A 22,945-nucleotide genomic window follows, 5' to 3' on the forward strand; every position below is an offset into this window, starting at 1 on the left:
TTTCCAAAAACCTTAGACCTATGTTCAATAATTTATAAACCATAAAGATTTCTTATATAGTTTTCATTAATGAATCCTTATAATAATTCCAGTAATAAAACATTTTAATATGTTGAGCCTATAGTAATAGGAAATAAAGCAAGTAATTCCAAATCATATACATATTATTTATAAGTGAGAGTGACTATAATGATATATTTAAGGAAAAAAAATCTGAGGTAATGAACCAACTGTGAGATAAAGCAATAATATTAAATTTCTGACAGTTAAGAAAAACTTGTTCATGTGTTTTTAATGAACAATGGCAGGTTAGAAATTGCTAGAATAGAAAGTTTTTATAGGATACATTTTAAATCGAGACATGAGAATTTTATTTTAAAATGTCAATATTTATAATACACCAAAAATTACATCCTGTTTTACATTTAAACTTTTAACTATAATTTTTATATTCCAAAATAAAAATTTTAAAGCAGCATGTAATGTTTTGAAAATTCCTTAGGGAATTTCCACATAAAATTTTTGAAGTCTACTGGTTTTAAATTCATTTGAGAAGAGAAGAGAGGGCAGTACTCTTAAGGAAGAGAAGCACTTAATCCTGAAAGGATAATTTTCTGGATGTGACCCTTGGTGCAAGGACTTGGTGAATGAGTAATGTCATGGGATAAGAGGGGCTCTGGCTAGAGCACTGACGTCATTCTCTAAAAGGTCTGCCTTCGTGGTACACACCAGGGCAGTTGCAGTAGGTCATGTTCAGAAGGGTCCTAAGTTTTGGTTAGTAATCTACTATCATCATCACAAATTTCTTTTTCTCTTACAACATGAATTTGTTAAGTGAAATATGATAGCATAAGTATGTATATATGTGTTCACTATTCACTATTGCACTATTCACCATTCATGCACTATTCACATAAACCTTTCCCAACATCCCATGAGCACAGAATTGTGGTGGACTCACAATGACTGGAAATTTAAGGAGACTCATAGAAGTAAAGAGAAGACAAAAAGAAGACAAGGAAAGAAGTGAAAAAGTAAGAGTTCACAATAAAGGAAAAGACAGGCTAGATGTTTGATTTCAAATTTCCTTGGAAAGTCACTGGAAATTTTTCTTTGCTCATTTTTTCTCAATCATCAACTGCTTCTTCTCTTTCCCTCAACAGATGGACCACAGATCAAATCCTTAGAGGATGCCATCTGGGTTTTCACACCTGCACATCACAGAGAGAGTCCATAAATAACCCCATTTACCAATCCCCTTGACTAGAGGAGGCTGAAATGCAGAGCAGAGCTGAAGACATTCAGTAAGCCCAGGAAACTGAGAAAGGATAAGGTATTTCTACACGAATTATACATTCAGACCCTTCACTTTCTCATACCACACTCCCTTGAAGCTGCAGAGAAACACAGCTTTCACTTCCCTAAAAAAAACTTTGCATCCAGTTACACACCACCTGCCAAAGCCAGTGCACCACCACACTCTCTCCCACACAGCTTCACCCTCATACACACACCTTTCCACTGAGGTCCAACCTCAGCATGCTGCACCTGCAAAAGCATGTCTCCTATGCAGGTAAGTGCTTGAAATCAGATTCCTCAACAATATGCTCAGTGAATGAACTCACAGCTAAGTTACTAACATCTAGATCTCAGATGGGGACACAGACACAGGACCTGTGACAAGTTAGGAAGGATGCCTGCATTGTGAACCTAAATGATACTCAAGCTCAATATCCTTTTCCCACGATTTTCTAAAGGGAAATAAGTGGAACCTGCTCTTGCCCCAATCTTTCTGGTCCACACTTCCTTAGATAATCACAGAGTAGCGAGTATCTTACAGCAATCATTTTAAATCTTCCATAGAAGGCACGAATAGGCCAGAAAGTGCAGAAGATGTTAGTGACTCCAGCTCTCTAAACTGTATCATCCAAGCTTCTTTCCCTTACCGTCACAGGTCAGTGCCAATGCTGAGGCCAAAACCATCCAGTGTCATCATTAAAAAATCTCAATGCAATAGATTATGATAATATCTGATTTTATACAGTTCTTCAAAAAGACATTCTTTACTTGATCTTCCCAATACTTCTGTAAGAAGCAGAGGAGGACTTGTTTTCTTCAGTTTACCGGTGGGAGAGCTTAAATGACCTGCCCGAGGACACAAAGCCAGGAAGCTACAAACCCGGGCCTTGGCCCTTGTCTTTGTACAACAAACCCAGTGGTATTACCACAGTCCCATTTTGCCTCTGGTCAAATAAACATTATGTATGTATTATTTCAAAATATTCTTATGGACAATGTGAGAATAAACCTGCCCTTTTAAAGAGTTTTGTATTCTCCAATAGATTTTACACAGTATCAACATTCTTCATAGCTTTGTAGGCTTTGGTTGATTTTAGCATTTTCAGATTTGACAAATTGGCATTATACAGATTGGCCACTCTTTCTCTGGCAGTGAAAAGTACATCATTTGCATAACCTGCAAAGAATATGGTACCCTAACTGTGATTTTAAAAAAAGGAAGTTAGAAGCAGATTTCCCATCATAGCCACCCACCAAAGGTGTTGGAGGATAGATCTATGCTGTTTTCTTCTTCACTCTGAGCCCAGCAAAAGAAAAAGGATAAAAGAATGGACAGTACACAAATCCTACAAAATTTTATCAAAGCACATATGACATAAAAATATCTTCCTCTCACATTTTCTAAGTGCATCAAAAAGAAGATTCACAGCAATAATATCTAGAATTGAGAAAATGTTTAGAAGTTATTAATTGTGAGAGCTCTAGAAATAGATGTATCTTTTCTGTGAAAATGTGTTAATTGTTTCTCCAGCTCTTCAGCCTTGTGTCCCTGGGGCAGTCAGCATAAGCACCTGATGGACTCTGCTTGGGCTGAGCAATGAATTTGAGCCTGAACTTGCAGGTCACAAGCAATGTGATTTCTCCCTTAAAGATTCCCTCTGCAACTCAGAGTGAAAGTCAAAGTCCATTCTGTGGCCTAAGGATCTAGCCTATCTTGCCTATGCTACTTGCACCCCGGCTTCTAGTCCTCCAGCACAATAGCCTCTTTGCTGCTTCCCAAACCCATCAAGCAGGCCTGTGTCTCACAGCCTTTGCACTTGATGTCCCTCTGTCTGAAATGCTCTCCCCTTCTGATATCTGCATAGCTAGCTCTTTTGACTCAAGTCTTTGCTCAAATGCTACCTTCCCAGCAAGGATTTCCCTGGATCCCTGTTATAGGCTGAATTGTGTTGGCCTCCACGCCCCCAATTCACATGTCGAGGTCCTAACTTACCCTCAGCATCTCAGAATGTGACTATATATAAAGATAAGATCTTTAAAGAGGTAATAAAGTTAAAAAAAATGATTATCATTAGGGTCTGTCCTAATACAGTACGGCTGTTGACCTTATAACAAGTGGAGATGAGAGCACAGGCAGAGAGGGAAGACCAACTGAAAACACAAGGGGGCGCCATCTATAAGCCGAGGAGAAAGGACTCGAAGAACCAACACTGCCATCATTGTGCTGTAAGCCTTCGAGCCTCCAGAACAGTGAGAGAATATGTTTCTGTACTTTAAGCCACTCAGTCTGTGGTGCTTTGTGGTGGCAGCCCTAGCAAACTAATACACTGCCCTAGTTAGATTTTACCCCACTCCCACTCCTCCTCTTTTTTCTGTTTTATTTTTCAAAGCCCTTATCATCATCCAACATATGATATATTTTACTTGTGCATTTTGCTTGCTATTTGTCTGCACTTGCTAAAATCTAAGCTCTTTCATAGCAGGGATTTTTGTCTGTTCATTGTTGTTACCCAGTTCCACACAGTGACTAGTCGGTGCTATGTGCCCAATAAGTACTGTGGGTTATTGGAGACCGGAAGAGGAGGAGTTGGAAGAAATGTGGGGGCATTTTACATGAAAATAATTGACTCTGCTTTGGGAGAGCTTTTCTGGAAACTTCTTGACTCATTTCTGAGATTGAGCAGCCACAGGCAGCTCTTTATCTTCTAATTTTGCCTGAGATGTCTGCAGAGCCCACGATGGGCATCCCCTCCCCTGCGTTCGTCATTGTTTCCCATCCTTCCTCTGCATTTTAAACCAAAGCACAGGGTAGGAAGGCAGAAGAGCTGAACATCTGGGCCAGACAGGAACCTCTAGTACAGCCCTGCATTGGCTGATGTCAGTGACTTTGTTTGCTCTGTATCTTCTGTCTCATAACCTCCTAAACACCATCTGTTCTCTTTACTGCAGTAAAATATGCCTGTGTTTCTTCGTATTGCAGTCCTAGGTGCTCCATTATGGTAGGAATCAACTAAGATGTCTCCTGTTCTTACAAAAAAAGTCTCAATGCAAATAAAGGGGACTCCCTAATTTCACCTCTTTGGAGCTCAGATAACGAGTAAAGATACTGCAGCATTAGGAATTGATATTAGACAAAAACAAGATATTAGCCTCATTTGAAAGAGATAGGAATTCAAGTATTGGACATATTAATGGACAGTAGGGTGACGTAAAAACACCAAACTCTGAATCAGGAGACATGAGAGCTAATCATAGTTCTGCAAATAAAATGCCTCATGATTTAAATTACATCAGTTCACTTCTCTGGGCTTGGTCTTTTCATTGGTTAGGGATGAATGATAACTATACTCTCTTTTGTCCAGAGTATACGTTGTTAGAAGATAAATATCTTATATTTTAGAAAAAATAGGGGAGTTATTCTGGGTATACAAATGTTTAATTCCATAAATATTCATCTTTAGTCAACGACAAAATTCTGTGACATTAGGTCAGATGGTGTCATTCCCAATTTAGAGATAAAAACTAAGGCACAAAAAGGCTTTGGAATTTTTTTCAATGCCATATAATGAGCAGACAGAAAAGCTTGCAATGACTGCATTCATTGCCCTTTATAAATTGTGACTGCCCAGAGAAGTAAGAGATTTGTTCAAAGTTACAAATCAATGTTATAGAATCGGGGCTAAATTCAGATTTCCTGGCATTCCTACTCAGAATTATTTTATGGATACATGTTATTGAGAGAATGTACATAATACTAGCTATCCCTGCACAGCAAGAGCAGAATCCCCTTCCAGTGTCTTTATTGGTGGCAAATCCAGAATACGTCACTTTTTGTATCTATCAGTACTTGCCATTCTGACCTGACCTCACATCCAGCCGTTATGCTGGTGGGTTGGAGGACTAAACACTGGCTTTGCCACAGTTGAGGGCAGTCTCCTCAACAAGATACCTGATTTATCTCACACTTCCTTCTAGTATATCCACGTGAATGCTCAAATCGCTGTACAGATTCAATCATGCTATGAAAGCATATTCAAGTTTACCTGCCTCTTCATAGGCACTTCAGGTGATATATATACAGAAGTGATTTGGTGTATATTTGGTAAATAACAAATACAGAAAAGAAAGTTAATGCATCATTATATCATTAACTCAAAACATCAATGGCATGTCACTAAGAATGATCAGAATTTAGTCTTTATTGAAGTTATCAAAATGTCTAGGTACAGATCCAGTCATAGGCAGTGTAGAGGTTACAGTTCCATAAAGACACAGTCCTAGCCCAATAGAATTTTGTAAGATACTGGAAGTAGGAAAAATACATAATTAGAGATTACTAAGGACCGGTTTAGAAGGGGAAGGCTTCTGCGAAGTGGGGAAACTTGTATTAAAACTTAATAGAGAAGAGGAAAGTAAAGAAATAAGACTCCCTAGGTAAGAGAAAAGGTATGAATGAGACGTAAGAAACATCCCATGATGTGGATGGACTAGAGGTCAATAAATGATGTGCAGGATGTAGAGGGAGACACGTCTGGAAGGATCAGTTTGAGAAGATTAATAGATGCTTATCTTGGTGCTTTGGATATAGAGCTCAAATCATTATTGTTCAACATAGAAATTAGCAGAAGTTTTAAAAAAATGAATTATCTGTGTTAGAGTCATTTCAGATGCTTATACAAGTAAAAAACAATAGTTTTTCTGAGCCTAAAAAAGATTATTTCACAAAAAGATCTTTGTTTTATATAAACCAAATATCTGTTGTTACAGGGCAAGCATAACAGTACTACTCAGAAAGAGCCCTTTGTCTGCTAGGAAGAATGTCAGATTCCAACCTCAGTGATAACCATCTTCCAGACACCTTCTTCTTGACAGGGATCCCAGGGCTGGAGGCTGCCCACTTCTGGATTGCCATCCCTTTTTGTGTCATGTATCTTGTAGCATTGGCTGGAAATGCTGCCCTCATCCTGGTCATTGTCAGGGACAATGTTCTTCATGCGCCCATGTACCTCTTCCTCTGCCTTCTCTCACTCACGGACCTGGCTCTGAGTTCTACCACTGTGCCCAAGATGCTGGCCATTTTATGGCTTCATGCTGGTGAGATTTCCTTTGGTGGATGCCTGGCCCAGATGTTTTGTGTCCATTCTATCTATGCTCTGGAGTCCTCGATTCTACTTGCCATGGCCTTTGATAGATATGTGGCTATCTGTAACCCATTAAGGTACACAGCCATTCTCAACCATGCTGTCATAGGCAGAATTGGCTTTGTTGGGATATTCCGTAGCATGGCAATTGTCTCTCCCTTCATCTTCTTGCTGAGGCGACTCCCCTACTGTGGTCACCATGTCATGACACACACATACTGTGAGCACATGGGCATTGCCCGACTGGCCTGTGCCAATATCACTGTCAATGTTGTCTATGGGCTGACTGTGGCTCTGCTGGCCATGGGACTGGATTCTGTTCTCATTGCCATCTCCTATGGCTTTATCCTCCATGCGGTCTTTCATCTGCCATCTCATGATGCCCAGCACAAGGCTCTGAGTACCTGTGGCTCCCACATTGGTGTCATCCTGGTTTTCTACATCCCTGCCTTCTTCTCCTTCCTCACACACCGCTTTGGTCACCACCAAGTCCCCAAGCATGTGCACATCTTTCTGGCTAATCTCTATGTGCTGGTGCCTCCTGTACTCAATCCTATTATCTATGGAGCTAGAACCAAGGAGATTCGGAGTCGACTTCTAAAACTACTTCAGCTGGGAAAGACCTCAATATGAATTCTGAGCAGAAGTTGGAGATTAAAAAAAAATGTATAGAATAGCTGTCTAGTACATTTACATGGACACACACCGATGATGTGAATGAAATGGTTTTACATGGCAGGGAGCTCTGGAAGGAAGAGGAATAGCCAGATGAATTGGAGCTATCAATGATCACATTGAACATACTATTTTTCTGAGGCTCCTTGGGAGACTGAATAACCCAGAAAGGTGATCATGTTCTCACACTTGTCTCAAAAGTGTCTATGACTTACTAAGGAGGAAGTCAATTCCTGGTCTTCAGGAATAGGGTTAAGCTTAGAGTTATTTGGTTAATAAATCTTAAATTTATAAAGGTATGCTAGGATTTATCTGCATGACTTACTCTGCAGTGTTTATTTGCTTTTGAATTGATTGATTGATTACCATTCTAATACTTCATCAGAGTGGGCATTTCATCTGTGCCTTGCACATAATAAGCACTCAATAAAATATTATGGGAAATGTGTTAGAGATTATACTGGCATGTATTATGATCTTGCTTTATTTAATGAATAATGGCTTTATTACGCTAATGTGTTGGGTAAGCACAGTGTCTGGCACACAGCCAGTATTCAGTAATTTGATTCTTGTTTATTTACATTGCATTGAGGCTGTTCAGATATAGTCACATCCTCAAGAATCAGGACAGAGAGTATTTTTATCTAGAAAAGCAATTATAGGAAAAAGTATCACAAGTTCATGGGTAAGGCAAGAGGGTGTCAGCTGTGGCCATGGAGAGCTCCTAGTTCAGCTGTGGAGGTGAATTCACGCACAAGGAGCTGTCACGGGCCAGAGACAGTCATGTCTTAACCCAGAGGAGCTCAGAGGAGAAAAATCAGAGGGGTGGAACAGATTGGAAGAGAAGGAGGTATCAAACAATGGTGCAGAAAGGAGATAGCAAAGAGGATTACTGAAAGAGTTTGAGGAAGCTGGGGGTGATTACATTTCGAGGGGTTCTCAAAAGCAGGGCCCAGATGAGAAGATATGGGCAGCCCTTAAAATTTTGTAAGTCAGTTTCCACTGAAAATAGTGATAGATCAATGTCAATCAGTTGTTACTGAAGTTTGAAGTAAAGCAATGCAATGACTAACACAGAAAGACAAGACCTCCCAAGGTGAAACTTCCCTGATTACCACTTATCAGCGTTCATCATCATCTTTCCCTAAAAAGGCATAAAATATGGTTTTACCTATGCACTAAAAATAAATTCAGCTTTTGAGTATAGATAGATTTCACCAGCCCTACAGCATCTGTAAATCATTTAGACTGTTGCATGAATCTGACCCTGCTAGAGCCTTAAACAGTCCTTCTCCTGGACCACTTTGAGAAGTGAGCTCACAGTTTGGCACATAAATCAGTGCAACTGCCAAACTGCAAAGAAGAGTTAGCACTAAGCCTGACTTCAGAATCTTGACCTATTAGGTAAACTTGTTCCTTTATCCCCCAAGTCTAGCTGTTTCAATTTGTGCTGAGGGAGACTCTGAATTCAATTTTAAGTAATTCAACACTGGTAAGGCCCTAAAGAATGACCCTGCCATGTTCTCCCCAATTCCATAGCACATCTCCAGAACCAGATTTCACTCTGCCCCACCAAGTCTGTCTGTCTCTCTTATAAAATACTTAAAAACACACACACACACATTTTCCTGGGTAAGATTCAAAAAAACAAAAAATAAATTTTCCCTCTGAGCTCTGAAGAAACTCCATTTTCTCTCTCTTCCATCTCACTCCATGTTATTTTACTTTATTCTGATGTGCTAACAATGGTCCTCAGCAGCAAAGAAACATTCAATTTGCTTTTATTATAAATATATTAATAGGTAATATCTTCATGTGATTTATTCTCTTATTTTTTTCTGAGATTCTAAATTCCTGAAGAGTTGGAACATAATTTATCCCTTTCCCTGTATAAGGCCAAGACAAGACACAGTTTCTATTCACTTGTTTCAAAGGAATCAATTGATTCTGACTATGGAGCAGCAGAGAGCCAAGATCACAAACTCTGAAATCCAAGAGTTCTTGTTCCTACATCTTTGTTAATCAGAAACTGTGACTTTAGGAAAATCACAGACCTTCGCTCTACCTGCTTCTTCCTCTGTATAATGTTACATAACCTGTCTTGGTTTTTAAAGAATCAATATAGCTGCTGTGTCAAGAATAGAGAAAAAACAAACAAAACAAAAAAGCAGGGGGTGGGGGGAGTAGAGAACCAGGATAGGAACAATGAATCTACTTAGAATGCTATTGCAATGCCAGCAATTTGCAGATTGGTAGCAATGAAAATGGTGACAAAGAGTCTGATTCTGGGTGTATTTTGAAGGTAACGCCAACAGGATTTGATAACAATGGACTTTTGTCAAGAGAGAGAAGTCAAGGATGTCTGTAAGGTTTTTGGTCAGAGCACCAAGAAATGTGGATTTGCCTTCTGTTTGTTTGAAGACAGGTTTGTGGGAGAAAATGATTCGTTCATTATCTCTAAGGTATTGTAGAGGAAATGTCTCATAGTTTTGACTGCAAACGTCAGTCATTCAGTGAGGAGTCTAGACTAGAAATACAAATTTGGAACTCATCAATGTATACATGGTATTTAAAGCCATGCAACTGGGCAAAAACACCAAGGAAATGAGAAAAAAAATGGAAAGATAAGAACTCCAAAGTGAAGACGTCTGAGAGATGAGAAGGAATGAACAAAGGAAAGTGAGAAACAAAGGTCTTTGAGAGAGGAGTTAATTTTAAAATGTATAATGAGTAGGAATATAAGGGGAAGTGTTTCAAGAAAGAGGAGGCGACCAAGTACATCAAACACAAGAATTACTCAAATATGGCTGTCAGGCAGGAATAATGACTGAAAAATGAACACAGCATCCAGCAACACAGAGATTTTTTGGTTACCCTAATAAGAATGGTTTCAAACTTTAGCGTGATATGGGCAAAGGCTTATTATAGTAGGTCTAAGGGGAGAGAGGAAAGAAATTCGTGTCAATAAACATGAACAACTCTTTGAGTAGTTACTAAAATAAAGTTTGATGGTACAGGAAAGAGAGGAAGACTGTTCTTGAATAGAAGGAATCTACACTTACCTTATGTGAAATAGTTGGATTTAGTAATTCCATATACAGCAGCAGGAGAGCAGGTAGAATATATTGCCACCTATGTACATAAGTGGGTAGATGTGGAAGTGAAAATTTGTGAGTATTCTTTCTCACTATATCTGTTCTCTCAGTGAAATGGGAAGTAAAGTCTCCAGGAAAACATGAGAACAGAAAGAGAGGTGTTAGCATTTGCCTGAGCCAGGAAAAAATGTAAAAGAACATGCAATCCCCGAAGGACTGCAGCGTAGACTGAGAAGACCAATGACAAAAAATCACGGGCTGGGCTACTAGTGTTAAACCCCACAAAAAGATTTAAAAAGGAGGCAGGCTAAGAAATATCCACTGGATTTGGCAATTAGGAGGCCATTGCTAATGTTCGGGAAGGTGATTTCCATGGAACGGGAGGGCAAATCCAGAAGCCAGTGGCAATAGTTAGAAGAATGAGACTGAGAAATTTGAGACAGAGAGTTCAGAGAAACATTTCCAAGACTGGAATGTGCAGGAAGAAAGATGTCCTACAGAGAGGAAAACACCAATGAGAAACGTGCAGTTTATTTAATGGTGACAGAGGATGACAGGCACTGTACAACTCTGATCAGAATCTTGTCTACCTCATGAGCCTGTTGAGCCAGGGTCCTTACCACCTGATGCGGAGTCTCTGGGGCTGAGTGTGGAATGGGTACATTAGGCACATGTGAAACGATGCCTGGTCCTGCCTACTATACTCTGAACCCTGCTGCTCATAAGTAAGTGATGCCTTCAGTACCCAGCCCTGTACAGCTATCTTGAAGGAGTTGAGCAGCAAAGAAACATCTAGGGAATCACAAGAGTGGCGGCAATGACAGACAAGACTCTCGATTTTCGTCAGGAGTGGCCCCGCGTTCCTTTTCCCTTCCCATTTGGGGAGATACTGTAAATAAAATTGTTTGGACGCATTCTGTGAAATTTAGTCATATTATTGTGGGGAGCAGTCTTTGAGTTGTGTTTTGGGAAATTAAAGCATTCATTGAGCATCACAGATATCAATTACTAATAGTCACCAATCAAACAGGAGGTAGGGAGAGGAGAGCTTTTGGAGCACAGAAAGGGAAAGATAACTACTTTTTAATGAGTATGTATGTGGAAACTAAAGTGCTGTATGTTAAATATAAATATGTGTAGCTTTACAGAAATCTTTGCTAGTACCCAGTAGATAGCATCAACACCATCGTACAGATGGAAAAACAGATTCAGAGAGTTTCAATCACTTTAATGACTGACAATATTCCTTGCTGTGTTCTAAGCAACCTCTGCTAAGATATTCACATAGATTATGTAATCCTTACAATAATTCTAAACTGTGCTCTTATTTCTTCTATTATTTAGGTAAACTGGACTAAAGATGTCAGGCAACCCATAGAAGTCCATTCAAGTAACACATACAGTGCTTCAGTTTGAAGTTAGGACACTTTTTTTCTCCAAAGCTCATGTTCTGGAGACTGAAAAGATGGAAATAGAAGTTTCATTCAAGATTTGCATGAAGGAACCTATGTGTGTGACAAATTGGGAAAGGTATTTGGCTTTTCCCAGTCCTGTGTGCGTGAAGGGTGGGAGATTTTGGCATCAGACTCAAGAACCAGTTCCTGGGACAAGAGTGCTCAGTGAGTCTAGCACAGTAGTCCCCCCTTATCTGCAGTTTTGCTTTGTATGGTTTCAGTTACCTGTGGTCAGCCACAATCTGAAAATAAAGTACAAAATTCCCGAAATAAATATTCACATAAGTTCTATCATAGCACATTGTTATGATTATACTATTTGATGTTATTGTTTTTAATCCGTTACTGAGCCTGATTTACAAATTTCAGTTTATCATAAGTGTGCATGTAGAGGAAAGAAACATAGTATATGTAGGGTTTGGCACTATCCACTGTTTTAGTCATCCACTGGAAGTCTTGGAACACATACTCTGCAGATTAGAGGGGATGACTATATTTTACAGGGATGATATTGTGTAAGACTACGTATAAGGCACTGTGGCCTGGGAAAAACTTAGCAGAAGGCACTGAAACTGAAAACCTGCCTACTTGGATATAGCTTAAATTTTCAGATAGGGTTTCTCTTTTGTTCCACTTAGGAAGAATCTACCACCTCTCTCAAAAGATTGCAGCTACAGCCTTTCTATTTGTCCCTCTACCATTAATTCTGTTACCCTCCAATCTCATTTTTTAACTTAGTTATAAAATGTAAATTGGACTATGTCATTCCCTGCTTAAAACCTTTAAAGTTCCCCACTGCCCTCAGGGTACATTCCCGAACACTTGAGGCTGTTATGTAAAGCATAGCCTTTATCACAGAATTCTAGCCATACTGGTTTTACAGTTTTCCTACACAACAGACAGTGGAACCGCCGTTCCTTTGTTGATGCTGTTTCCTCTACCTGGAATGCCTTTCTGGTTTGTTCACCCAGAAAATGGCCATCCGCTACCCACTTTATAGGACATTAGTTTAACATCACTTCCTCTGTGATCATTCCCTCCTTTGTAATCTTGGGACCAGGCTGGTAATACTTGGGACTAAGCCTGGAACATAACAGATGCTAACTGTTGAATATTAGTGAATGCAATAAGAAAGATATGGACTCAACCTAATTGTCTATCAATAGATGATTAGATAAAGAAAATGTGGTATATATATATATATATATATACACATATATATATATATATATACACACACATATATATATATACACACACATATACAATGAAATATTATTTAGCTGTCCAAAATAAAATCATGTTTCTTGCAGCAATAGGGATGGAACTGGAGGCCCTTAAGTAACTCAGAAACAGAAAGCCAAATACCATATGTTCTTACTTATAAATAGGAGCTAAATAATGTGTTACACATGGACATAGAGAGTGGAATAATAGATATTAAAGACTCAGAGGGTGGGAAGATAGAATTGGGGTAAGGGATAAGAAGTTACTGAATTGATACAATGCACATTATTCTGGTGATAGTTACATTAAAAGCCCAGACTTCACCACTACCCCACATATCCATGTAATAAAATAGCTCATGAACCCCTAAAATTTATACAAATACATTTTTAAAAATAAATTAGTAAATGGACATTTATTTTAACAGACAAATAAATTCATGCTTCTTATGAGGATGCCAGCCTGCAACCAGCAGCAAAATTAAAATTCTTTATAATTTGAAGGAGTACATGCGAAAGGGACCAAATAGCATAATAACTTTGAAAAGAGAGAAAAATTGTACAATGAACCTGGAGGTAGGAGTGGGGTTAGTGCTCAACACCTTTGTAACATCTGTTCTGCTCCAGAGATGCATCTTTGTCAGCCTCATACCTGCTGCCGTAAGGTCCTGGCTTCATTTGACCAAAAAGTCCACCTTTCAATACAAATACCAAGAATACCCACCCTGATAATCTCCTGCTGTGAACCACACGTTATTTCTGGAAGAAAAAGAAGGTTTAGTGTAACCCAAGATGTTAGTGTAAGAAGCAGGAACAGCATTCAGAACTCTATACTCCCACGGCAGAATTGAAGATGGACCCATCTGGGCGCTAGGCTTCCCAGCTCTTAGAGCTGTAAGACACTTGCAGTACCAATAAGGAAATCTGAGCTCATGAGTGGCAAAGCGATATGTCCAATATTAGAAGCCAAGTCCCATCGTTTATAATATAGTGCTTCTCTTTTCCACTTATAAATTTATCAACGATTCACCATAGCTTTTATACTCTCCTTGTTTTCTATCTCAGATTGATAGGTTAGGCCGAATTCTTTTCCAAGTGAAGCAGCCTCACAAAGAGACTTGACTCCAAATCTGTTTGGTTCAAGTCCCTAGGTAACTATGTTCAAGAAAGGAGGCTGCAGCAGACAGAGAGTAACCAGAAAGATGTGCACATGCTTGGGGACTCCACCGTGGCCAAAGCTGTGGATGAGGAATGAGAAGGCACAATGCAGACAGCCAGGATGATGCCAATGCGGGAGCCACGGGTACTCAGAGCCTTGTGCTGGGCATCAACAATGTGTACACTTGATTGCATGAATATCAATTTAAAAAAACAACCTGAAGTGATAATACAGTAACTGATAATAGCGCAGTTTCATCACAGTCTAATTCACTCAGAAAATATAATTAAAAATTTGTCACTCAAAATAACAACCAGAAAATATCATGTTTAAATAAATCCAATGTGTAAAACTTAAACTATATTTTTTTAGAAAGAAACAAAATTTAAATAAATAGAAACATTTCCTATTTTAAAAGGAAAGACTGCCTACTGCAAATTTCTCAATATTCCTCCAATTTATAAATATAATAGAAAGCCAATCAAAATCTCATTTGGCCTTTTCTGAAATTTGACATCTGCTATAAAGCGTACTTGGAAAAACAGACAAAATTAGCCAAAGGTATTTTGCAATGCCAGGCATTATTCTTTTTGTCATTAAATATTTCGAAGTTAAAATAATTGAGGAAGTGTAGTACTAGTAGATAAAAAGCAAAGAAACAAAGCATGTACACATATGTAGGATGTGGTAAAGAAGACATTTTAATGCAGTGTAGATATTTGCAGGACTCAGGGGTGTAAAAATTTTAATATCACAAATTCTGCCCTGCTCTACTTTTTTAGGGGTAGGGATTAACACATAAATTAAATTAACTTGATTTATTGCAGTGATTAAGAGTATGGGCTCTGGAATTAGACTGTCTAATCCTGGCTGTAATATGAAGAAGCTTTACAACTTTAAGTGATGTACGTCCCCTCTTCATTTGCCTCAGCTGCCCTCATCCATAAAATAGGGACACTGCTAATATCTGTGCTAAAGGACTATTGTGTGGAAGCAGATGTAAAAAGCTTGGAACAGGACCTGACATATAGTAAAGTCTTAACAAGTGTTAGCTATTATTAATATTAAATAAATATAAGTAATGAACCCCTAAAACATACTGAAAAAATACAGACATGTGTTTATGATGAAGCTATTAGGATACCATTTAAAAAAAAAAAGAGGAAATAACACAGATGCTTAAAAACATTTTATATTGTTTGGATACCTTTCTCCTTAACTGCTATCTACTTTCCTGGCTAATTGTTATGCAAATCAGCTGTCAGTACTCCAGAGTTTACCCTGTTTGTTTTTTTACTTTCTAGTAAATCTCTTGGTCTAAAGAAAGAGTACAATTTCTTTGGAAAGATCTAGGCAGTAGGCCCAGCATGACCAAAACTCTGTGACTCTATTTTCTCTTCTCCACCTGTATAACCCCTTATTCTGCCCTTCCACAACCCATATTTGATCTTGGGCCATGGCTGATAGACAGTAAGAAAAGGGACAGCAGATGGTAATTCCAGGAGGTCTGCTCTTTCAGCCACATTCAGCCTGCAGGAACCTCCTCCCACTAAAATTCTAATAGCCTTTATTTTCCCAAGCTCAAGCTCTGGTCCTGTGGTATCTTTTATTTGATTTGTGTCTACCCAGTGTCCCTAAACACTTTCTCATTTGTTTACTCACTTACTCACTCATCATTTAACACTCATTCAATCATTGATTGCACACTTTCCACATACCAGGCCCTACCTTAGTTGCTAGGTAGAACACAGTGACCCTCCCTGCCCCAGAAGCCTCCTTCTCCTGAATTCACCACCTTGGAACCAGGCATAAAGCTGATGACTTTACTCTTGGAAGCTAGAGCAAGGATTCCCAGCACCCAATCAATTGTGGAGGACTCTCAAGAGGTTATGGCAAGAGAATCATCCACTAAATGAACACCCCTTTCCCTAGCTAAGACTTTTAGACCCAATTCACCTGCTGTCTTCCCTGATGAGCAGGGCTTAATTTCACATGAGCCTGAGGCTTTCTTTGGCCCAGATGGAAGGCAGATAAAGGCAGTAACATTTCTTTCCATGAGTTTTCTTTTTTTTTTTTTCCTCAGACCTACCTGGACTTCCAAGAATGGAAATTATGGGTTCAATGTGTATCTGTCCTAGTCAGAGGCAGACCCAGAGAACTCAGCTTATGAGCTGAAGAAAATGGAGAGGCAAAACTTTCCTCTTCATTTCCCCTAGGACCACCATAAACAATAGGTTTTTCTTTAATCTGGATAAAAACTAACCCCGTAAGGGGAGTGGAGCGAGGGGGCATTGAAGCTGTATTAGCCTGTTTTCACGCTGTTAATAAAGACATACCAGAGACTGGGCAATTTACAAAGGAAAGAGGTTTACTGGACTTACAGTTCCACATGGCTGGGGAGGCCTCACAACCATGGCCAGGAGGAGCAAGTCACATCTTACCAGGAAGAGAGCTTGTGCAGAGCAACTTCGGTTTTTAAAACCATCAGATCTCGTGAAACCCACTCACCATCACAAGAACAGCACGAGAAAGACCCGCCCCTATGATTCAATCATTTCCCACAACAAGTGGGAATTATGGGAGCTACAAGGTGACATTTGGATGGGGACACAGAGCCAAATCATATCAGGAGCCTTGTGCTCCACCTAGACACTGAAACCTAAATCGCTAAAATAAATGTTTCCCCTAAGGCTGCTTTTATCTCCTTTAAGCCATGCGCTACTAACTCAGTTACACAGGCTGATCAAAATATCCTGGGCTCCAAGTAGAGGTTCCCTTTCTCCCAGTACTGACTCTTTGACATCTAAACACACACCACAGCCACTTTTAGGTATCCTCCAAAAAGACCTCTTTACCTCCTTAATTGGAATATAATGAGAATGTTTCGTATGTTTACACTTCCATTTTGCAATGAAACTCTGATTTAACAGACTGTGTTTTGTATGTATGCTTGTACATGTGTACAGAGAATGTGCCCATGTGAAGATGTATTTAAGTAGATATGCATTGTATGTTTGTGCATTTCTCTGCAGTGTGTTTACCTGACACATTTATCTGCATATGGACTAGAAAGCATGATTTATTGGCTTGATTTATGAATTGTAACACTTTTACCCTAGAAGTACATGGGTAGTGAAAAGCATCATTGAATGCAAACAAGAATTTAGTCTGGGATGCCAAAGACATCTTCCATGTGTTATGCACATCCCACCTCAGTGCTTTTGTGCATAATGGCTCTTCTGCCGGAAAGCTCTCCCCTCGTCCTTCAAAGCTTTACCTACTTAATTCTTACTACGTTTTGGATTTTAGTTTGCAGTACAGACTCACTTTCTGTCTCCCCAGACTAGGTCAAGCCCCTGATCATGCTATTTCACAGCTACTCACCTTTTTCTTTACAGCATTTCTCATAGTTTGTAATCACCAATAATGCAAATGGTATAGTCACAATTTGCATATTTCTTGCTATAAGATCATAAACTCATAAGGACAGGGCAGTGAGTAAAACTCTTTTGCTCATATTGAATTCCTAATAACTAGCAGAATGCTATACACAGAGTAGGACTTCAATTTTGAGCTCGAAGTTGCAAAAAAATTATCTCTTTGAACCTCGCTACAAGGCTACAAGGGACTGTATAAACAGAGTGAGATTCAGGAATCTGAGAAGTCACCCTGACACCTTTGCTGCTCTATCTCTATCCGCTCAGAGATTAGCATCAAATCCTGGAAGTAAAAGGCACTTGGGGGATAATCTTCAGGGGAAATAAAAATAAGAAACTGTACCCACTTTTCAGTCAGGCTAGTGGTAGGGAGTTCGGAAAACCAGAGCACCAGGTAGTAGCTACTACAGTTTACAAAATCTGAAGAAACACGGAAAGAACACCAGGAAAGTTGCAGGCCTCAACCTTCAAAGGGTTGCAGCAACATTTCCTCCACTGTTCTTCATACATGTGAGTCTTCTAGCTTCAGATCTTTTAGTTTCCCTCCAAGTCCTTCCATCCATATAGAGACAGCCCTTATCACCACCTCTTCTCCTACATCCTTCCTTTTTCTCATAGCCCACAAGAATGAGACTCAGGCAAGTCGACACTGGAGATTGGATGTAATTGCATCTCAAGATAGGCATAAGCAGAGCTCAGACCTGCCCCCCCCCCACCGATGGTATAGATGGTATAGTGGTGCCAGTGGTTGACTTATAAACAGCACCTCCACTTTGTTCTGGCCCTTTGTCTTCCTCACTGACTCTGGAACAACATTGCCTCCACAATAAAGGGCATCAGAGTAAATTTGGTTTATAATGCAGCTGTATGCAAGAATGGGAGAGCTAGGGAAATAGGATATGGGGAAAAGGCACAGAGGAAAACATATGGTCTGAATGACGAGGACTCCTATGACTGCTTCAGCTTCTCCACAGCAGCATCCACATTGCCCCCAGTAGCAACGAGGGCCTGAAGATTGGCTTCACGATTCAGAAAGCCCATGGACCGCAGTTGCTCCAGCTGCACCTGAAAGTGAGCCTCAGGCTGCAGCTGCTGGGGGTTGGTACTAGGTGAATCTTGCAGCATATCGAGAAAGGGAGGGGAATGGAAGCCCACCTCTGCAGAGTCCAGTGCTGGGAACACCTCAGGAGGTGGATTTGGGAGAGGATCCTCAGACAGAAGGGTATCTTCTCTAGACTCTATACCTCCTGCCGTACTACCCACCCCTGTTTGGCAAGGCATGAACCAGAGTAGGAGGCGAGGTGCTTCGATAGCTAGGACCTGCAGACCCTGCTCAATCTGCAGCAGGGCTTGCACAGCACGGGGATTTGCCATAGCTGCCTGAAGGTGCATTAGCAGTGGCAGCTGTGGTTGCATCTCATCCTGCAAGTGTGGAGCCAGATTCATGCCACCTGGCCTCAGAGATCTTGGATAAACTGGGGGTGGCAGCCAGGGAGGCTCAGGGATTCCAGTAGTGGCTGCTGTGGAGGAAGAGGATAAGGGAACAAATGGAACCCTGTTGGCAGAATCTCCCAGGCCCGAGACAAGATCAGGCAAGTTTGTGTTATGTCCAGTAGAGCTTTTCCCCGCACCATCTTGGTCTCCACCTTGTCCAGTACTGTTCTCTGTGGGGTATCTCAGGAAAGCTGGGCAGGAGGACTTTCCCTTGATTGCTACTGATTCCTTGGGGAGAGGCCGGCCTGACCCAGGCTCCTGAGATGAGGGTGATGACGGGGGAACTCTGTTTACTGGTGGTGGTGGTGGTGGTTCCTTGTTTTGGCTGAGAGCCGATGCAGTCCCCTGTAGATAAGTTCCTAGGGACTGGGGGTTCTCATGCAATTGCTGGAGATAGTCATAGAGCCCTATATTACCCAGAAAGTTTGGAACTGTATTTCTAATGTCAGGTACATTCTGATCCCCATCCTGCCTTCCTTGTCTTCTACCTGAGCCTCCATGTGTGGAAGTCCAGGGGTTAGGGAGAGGGTCACAATTCTCCATCCTAGAAGGTTGGCTGGTGGTGGTGGTGGCATTAGCAGTAGTGGCAGTGGCAAAGGGATTGCCACCAAACTGTTCCTGGACTGCATTTAGCATTGGGTCCATAATATCTGTGTACATAGTGCGCAGCACATTGTAGCCACCAGGAATGCTCTCCAAGTTACTAAGCACCCGGTCCTGGCTACGCATCATCTCTTGCATCATGGCAGGGTTACGTAGAAACTCCAGTGTCTGCCGCATAATTTCAGGGTTGTTGAGAATATGCCCAATCTCAGGGTTGTGCTGGATCAGCTGCTGCATATGGGGGTTGTCAAGAACCAGCTGGCGCACCAGGCCCGTGTTGGACAGCAGACCCTGGATGAAGGGGTCATCAATGAGCTGAGCCACAAATTCAGGCATAGACACATGCTGCCGCATTTGTGAGCTTGTCTGGTCAGGGAAGCCACTGGAGGTCAAGCCCAGCCCATTGAGGCCTATGAGGAAACCTAAGCTGAAGGCAGGGGGCCCATCTGCTGGGTAAATGGAGCCTGGTTGAGGGAGTGATCCAGGGCTTGGGCCTGGGGAAGGGACAGGGGCAGCTGGGCACTCACTGCCAAAGGCACGACGATGCATCTTGATGACCAGGTGGACAGTGAGGCCATCTCGCACTCCACACTGTGCCAGTGAGTCAGGATCCTTGAGGATTTTGCCAGCAAAGATTAGAACAAGCTGATCAGGGTGGGCCTTAAAGCGCTGAGATATCTCTTCCTTCAGCTGCTGGATGGTGCATGTGTCTGTAACTGAGAAATCTTCCTTGTCTTTGGGTGTCTTCACTGTCACCTTGATGAAGTGGGGATCCTGAACTGGTGCTGGGCTGCCCTGTGGCAGGGCTTCTCCACCTTTGGCCATGGTGATAGTGGGAGGCCTCAAGCCCAGGTCTGTGGAGACACAGCTGGGGGCATGGGGATGGGAGACGAAGATCATCCTTTTAGGCAATGGCAAAAGTAGGAAGGATGAGCATGAAAAGGGGCTTGAGTATCAGGATAGGGAAAACTGCAGGGTCTACATGAAAGGGACCATGATGTTTCTGGGAAAGGATGCTCTAGGAGGATTATGAGATTGGGAAATGCTGGAGTCAGGGGAGGGAAATGCAGGGCCCTGGGAAAGAGGTCTGTAGTTGATGAGTACAGGGACAAAGGTGGGAGGAAGGGCCTAGGCCGGGGTGTACATACCAGGCAGTGGTGGTCCTGTCCTTCTCTTTATGCAGGGCTCCAGACCTCCCTCATCTTGCTGCACAGCCTCTCCCGAGGCCTTCTGGGCCAGAACCCACACTCTCAGGTCCCTTCTGTGACCTCAGTTCTGACATCACAGCCTCACACAGTGGATTTTTGAGTCTTTTCTAAGGAGCTCTGGATCCCTGGGAACTCTTGCTCTCCCATTTCTTTACCACTTCTACTTCCTCCACCTCAAGTGCCTTCTTGCAGAGACTTCTGTGGAGGCTCAGACTGGGATTGGAAATTATAAAATATCTCCTAGTCCTCTGTCTCCATTCAGACCCACATTCAGCGACTTCCTGGTCCAGGGACTTTTTCCTGTTATCCGATGTCCCAGTTTTCTGTCTTATTCAACATTAACATGAATTCTTTACATATTTTCAAAGTATTGATTTGCTGATCAACAGGATTTGGAGTAGAAGGGAAGAGTCAAACATAACATAACTTTTTTTACTTGAAACTCTTATCCCCCAAAGGAACTGAAAGTATTGAATGTTCACTAAGTTAAAGATTAGAAATAAGCATGTTTTCTAAATTAGCAGGTTGTTCAACAGTTTTCCATACATTTGATATGCCCATTTTATATACAAATGGAGATATAGAATGGTAGTTGAATATTATAAGTCCACAGCTCATTAGCATTCAAAGGGTATCTAACATCCAGGACTGGTTTAGATTAGCTAGTTAGTGCATATAGGGAAAATAATAGAGAATTTAAAATGTGAGTCTTGTGGCTTTACATTTAGAAATCTGGAAGATCAGAGGGATTTGGCAAAGGAAACTGAGAAAAAAATAAAACAGTAGGGTGGAAAAAAAGGAGAGAGAAAAGAGAAAGGCCAAAGAAGAGTTTCAAAAAGGAGAGAGTAACCAATCATGTCAAATGATGCTGCTAGGTCAGGAGAGAGTAACCAACCATGTCAAATGATGCTGCTAGGTTAGCAGGATGAGGACTGAGAATTGGCCACTGAATTTGAAAAATAAAGAATTGGAGACCATGATGAGACTAGCTTTGGAAGAATAGTAGAGGAGGAAGACTGATTAGAGTGTGTTTACAAGCAAATGCTTTGGGAAAAACTAGATCTAGTAAGAGAATTACAAATGCAAGAAAGGGGATAACTGCTATGTGGGAATGTGAGGTTAATGACTTTTTAGATTTTTTTCTTAAGATAATAGTGTATGATGTTTATATTCTGATGGAAACAATCCAGTGAGTAGAAAAAAACTGATGCATGAGGAAGGGAAAACTATTAAGTTCTCAAATAGATAAGTTAGAGAGACTGAGAGCAAGTGCCCATGTGGAGAGCTTGGTTTAGGAATATGAACAGTTTATTCATGATAGCAGACTGGGAGGCAGAGTGTATTGGGACAGTCGTAAGCTAGTTGGTTGTTTTCATGGTAGACCCAGGTAGAAGTCTCTTCTGATTATTATTGTCTTTCTTGTTAAAAATAAGCACAGCTTTAGGTAAGATTTAGATTAAGAAGTGGATATTAAAGATTTGAGAAGAAAAAACAAGATATAAAATAATCATCTGAAAGAGTAAGTGTTAGGTTTTGAAGGGAAAGCAAGAGTTAAAGAAAGACACACACACACACACACACACACACACACACACACACACACACACGCACACATACACAGCAAATGCAGGCTTTATGTCCAGCATAAAACCCACGGAAGTGTGGGACGAACCTAATGCCAGAGCCCACCACTGCTTATAGGCTGGGCCAATCTATAGGTATGGGCGAGAAGGGTCTGGACAATATGACTTGCTGCCCAGCAAGATATTGATAAAATGTTCTCATGATGAGGCAGTTTGGTCCTCATTTTGGTGGGATGTCAGTATGATGCTCATCGGACCTTTGGACAGCAAGATATGATAGAGATGTAACTTTAGATGGGCCTTTGTCTGTCTTGTGACAGGATGTTTCTCACAGCCTGAACTCCCGTGAAATGTTTCACTTTGACCAAGATCTGCAAAATAGTGGGGGAGTTTACAAAATGGTGCAGATTGGACTAACAATAAGGTAGCAAATTAGCTAAGACATTTCCAGGTATGATCCCCATCATAAGCATAAGCATAAGCATCACCTGGAAACTTATGAGAAATGAGAGATTTTAACCCTACCATAGACCTACTGAATCAGACACCCTTGGAATGTCGTGCAGAAATC

At 40.9% G+C, this 22,945-nt stretch overlaps 2 protein-coding genes across 3 annotated transcripts; one reads left to right on the top strand and one right to left on the bottom strand.

Moving 5' to 3' along the window:
* Positions 1-6,100: 6,100 nt before the first annotated feature.
* On the top strand, positions 6,101-7,152 carry LOC116525320 (olfactory receptor 52D1). Its single transcript, XM_032241120.1, has one exon. The coding sequence runs from the start codon at positions 6,117-6,119 to the stop codon at positions 7,071-7,073; it is 957 nt and encodes a 318-aa protein (XP_032097011.1). The 5' UTR covers positions 6,101-6,116; the 3' UTR covers positions 7,074-7,152.
* Positions 7,153-18,132: 10,980 nt separating this feature from the next.
* UBQLN3 (ubiquilin 3) lies at positions 18,133-20,815 on the bottom strand. 2 transcript variants are annotated; one of them, XM_032241122.1, is made up of 2 exons: positions 20,732-20,815; positions 18,133-20,451 (listed from the first exon to the last, which is right to left on the bottom strand). In XM_032241122.1, the coding sequence occupies exon 2, from the start codon at positions 20,406-20,408 to the stop codon at positions 18,435-18,437; it is 1,974 nt and encodes a 657-aa protein (XP_032097013.1). In that variant the 5' UTR covers positions 20,409-20,451; positions 20,732-20,815; the 3' UTR covers positions 18,133-18,434. The 2 variants fall into 2 exon arrangements, with proteins under 2 accessions (XP_032097013.1, XP_032097014.1); XM_032241123.1 differs by having other exon boundaries at positions 18,322-20,484.
* Between the last annotated feature and the right edge of the window lie 2,130 nt (positions 20,816-22,945).

The sequence above is a fragment of the Sapajus apella genome, unplaced genomic scaffold (assembly GCF_009761245.1).
Source record: "Sapajus apella isolate SASKATOON/1434 unplaced genomic scaffold, GSC_monkey_1.0 scaffold47, whole genome shotgun sequence".
NCBI lineage: Eukaryota > Metazoa > Chordata > Mammalia > Primates > Cebidae > Sapajus > Sapajus apella.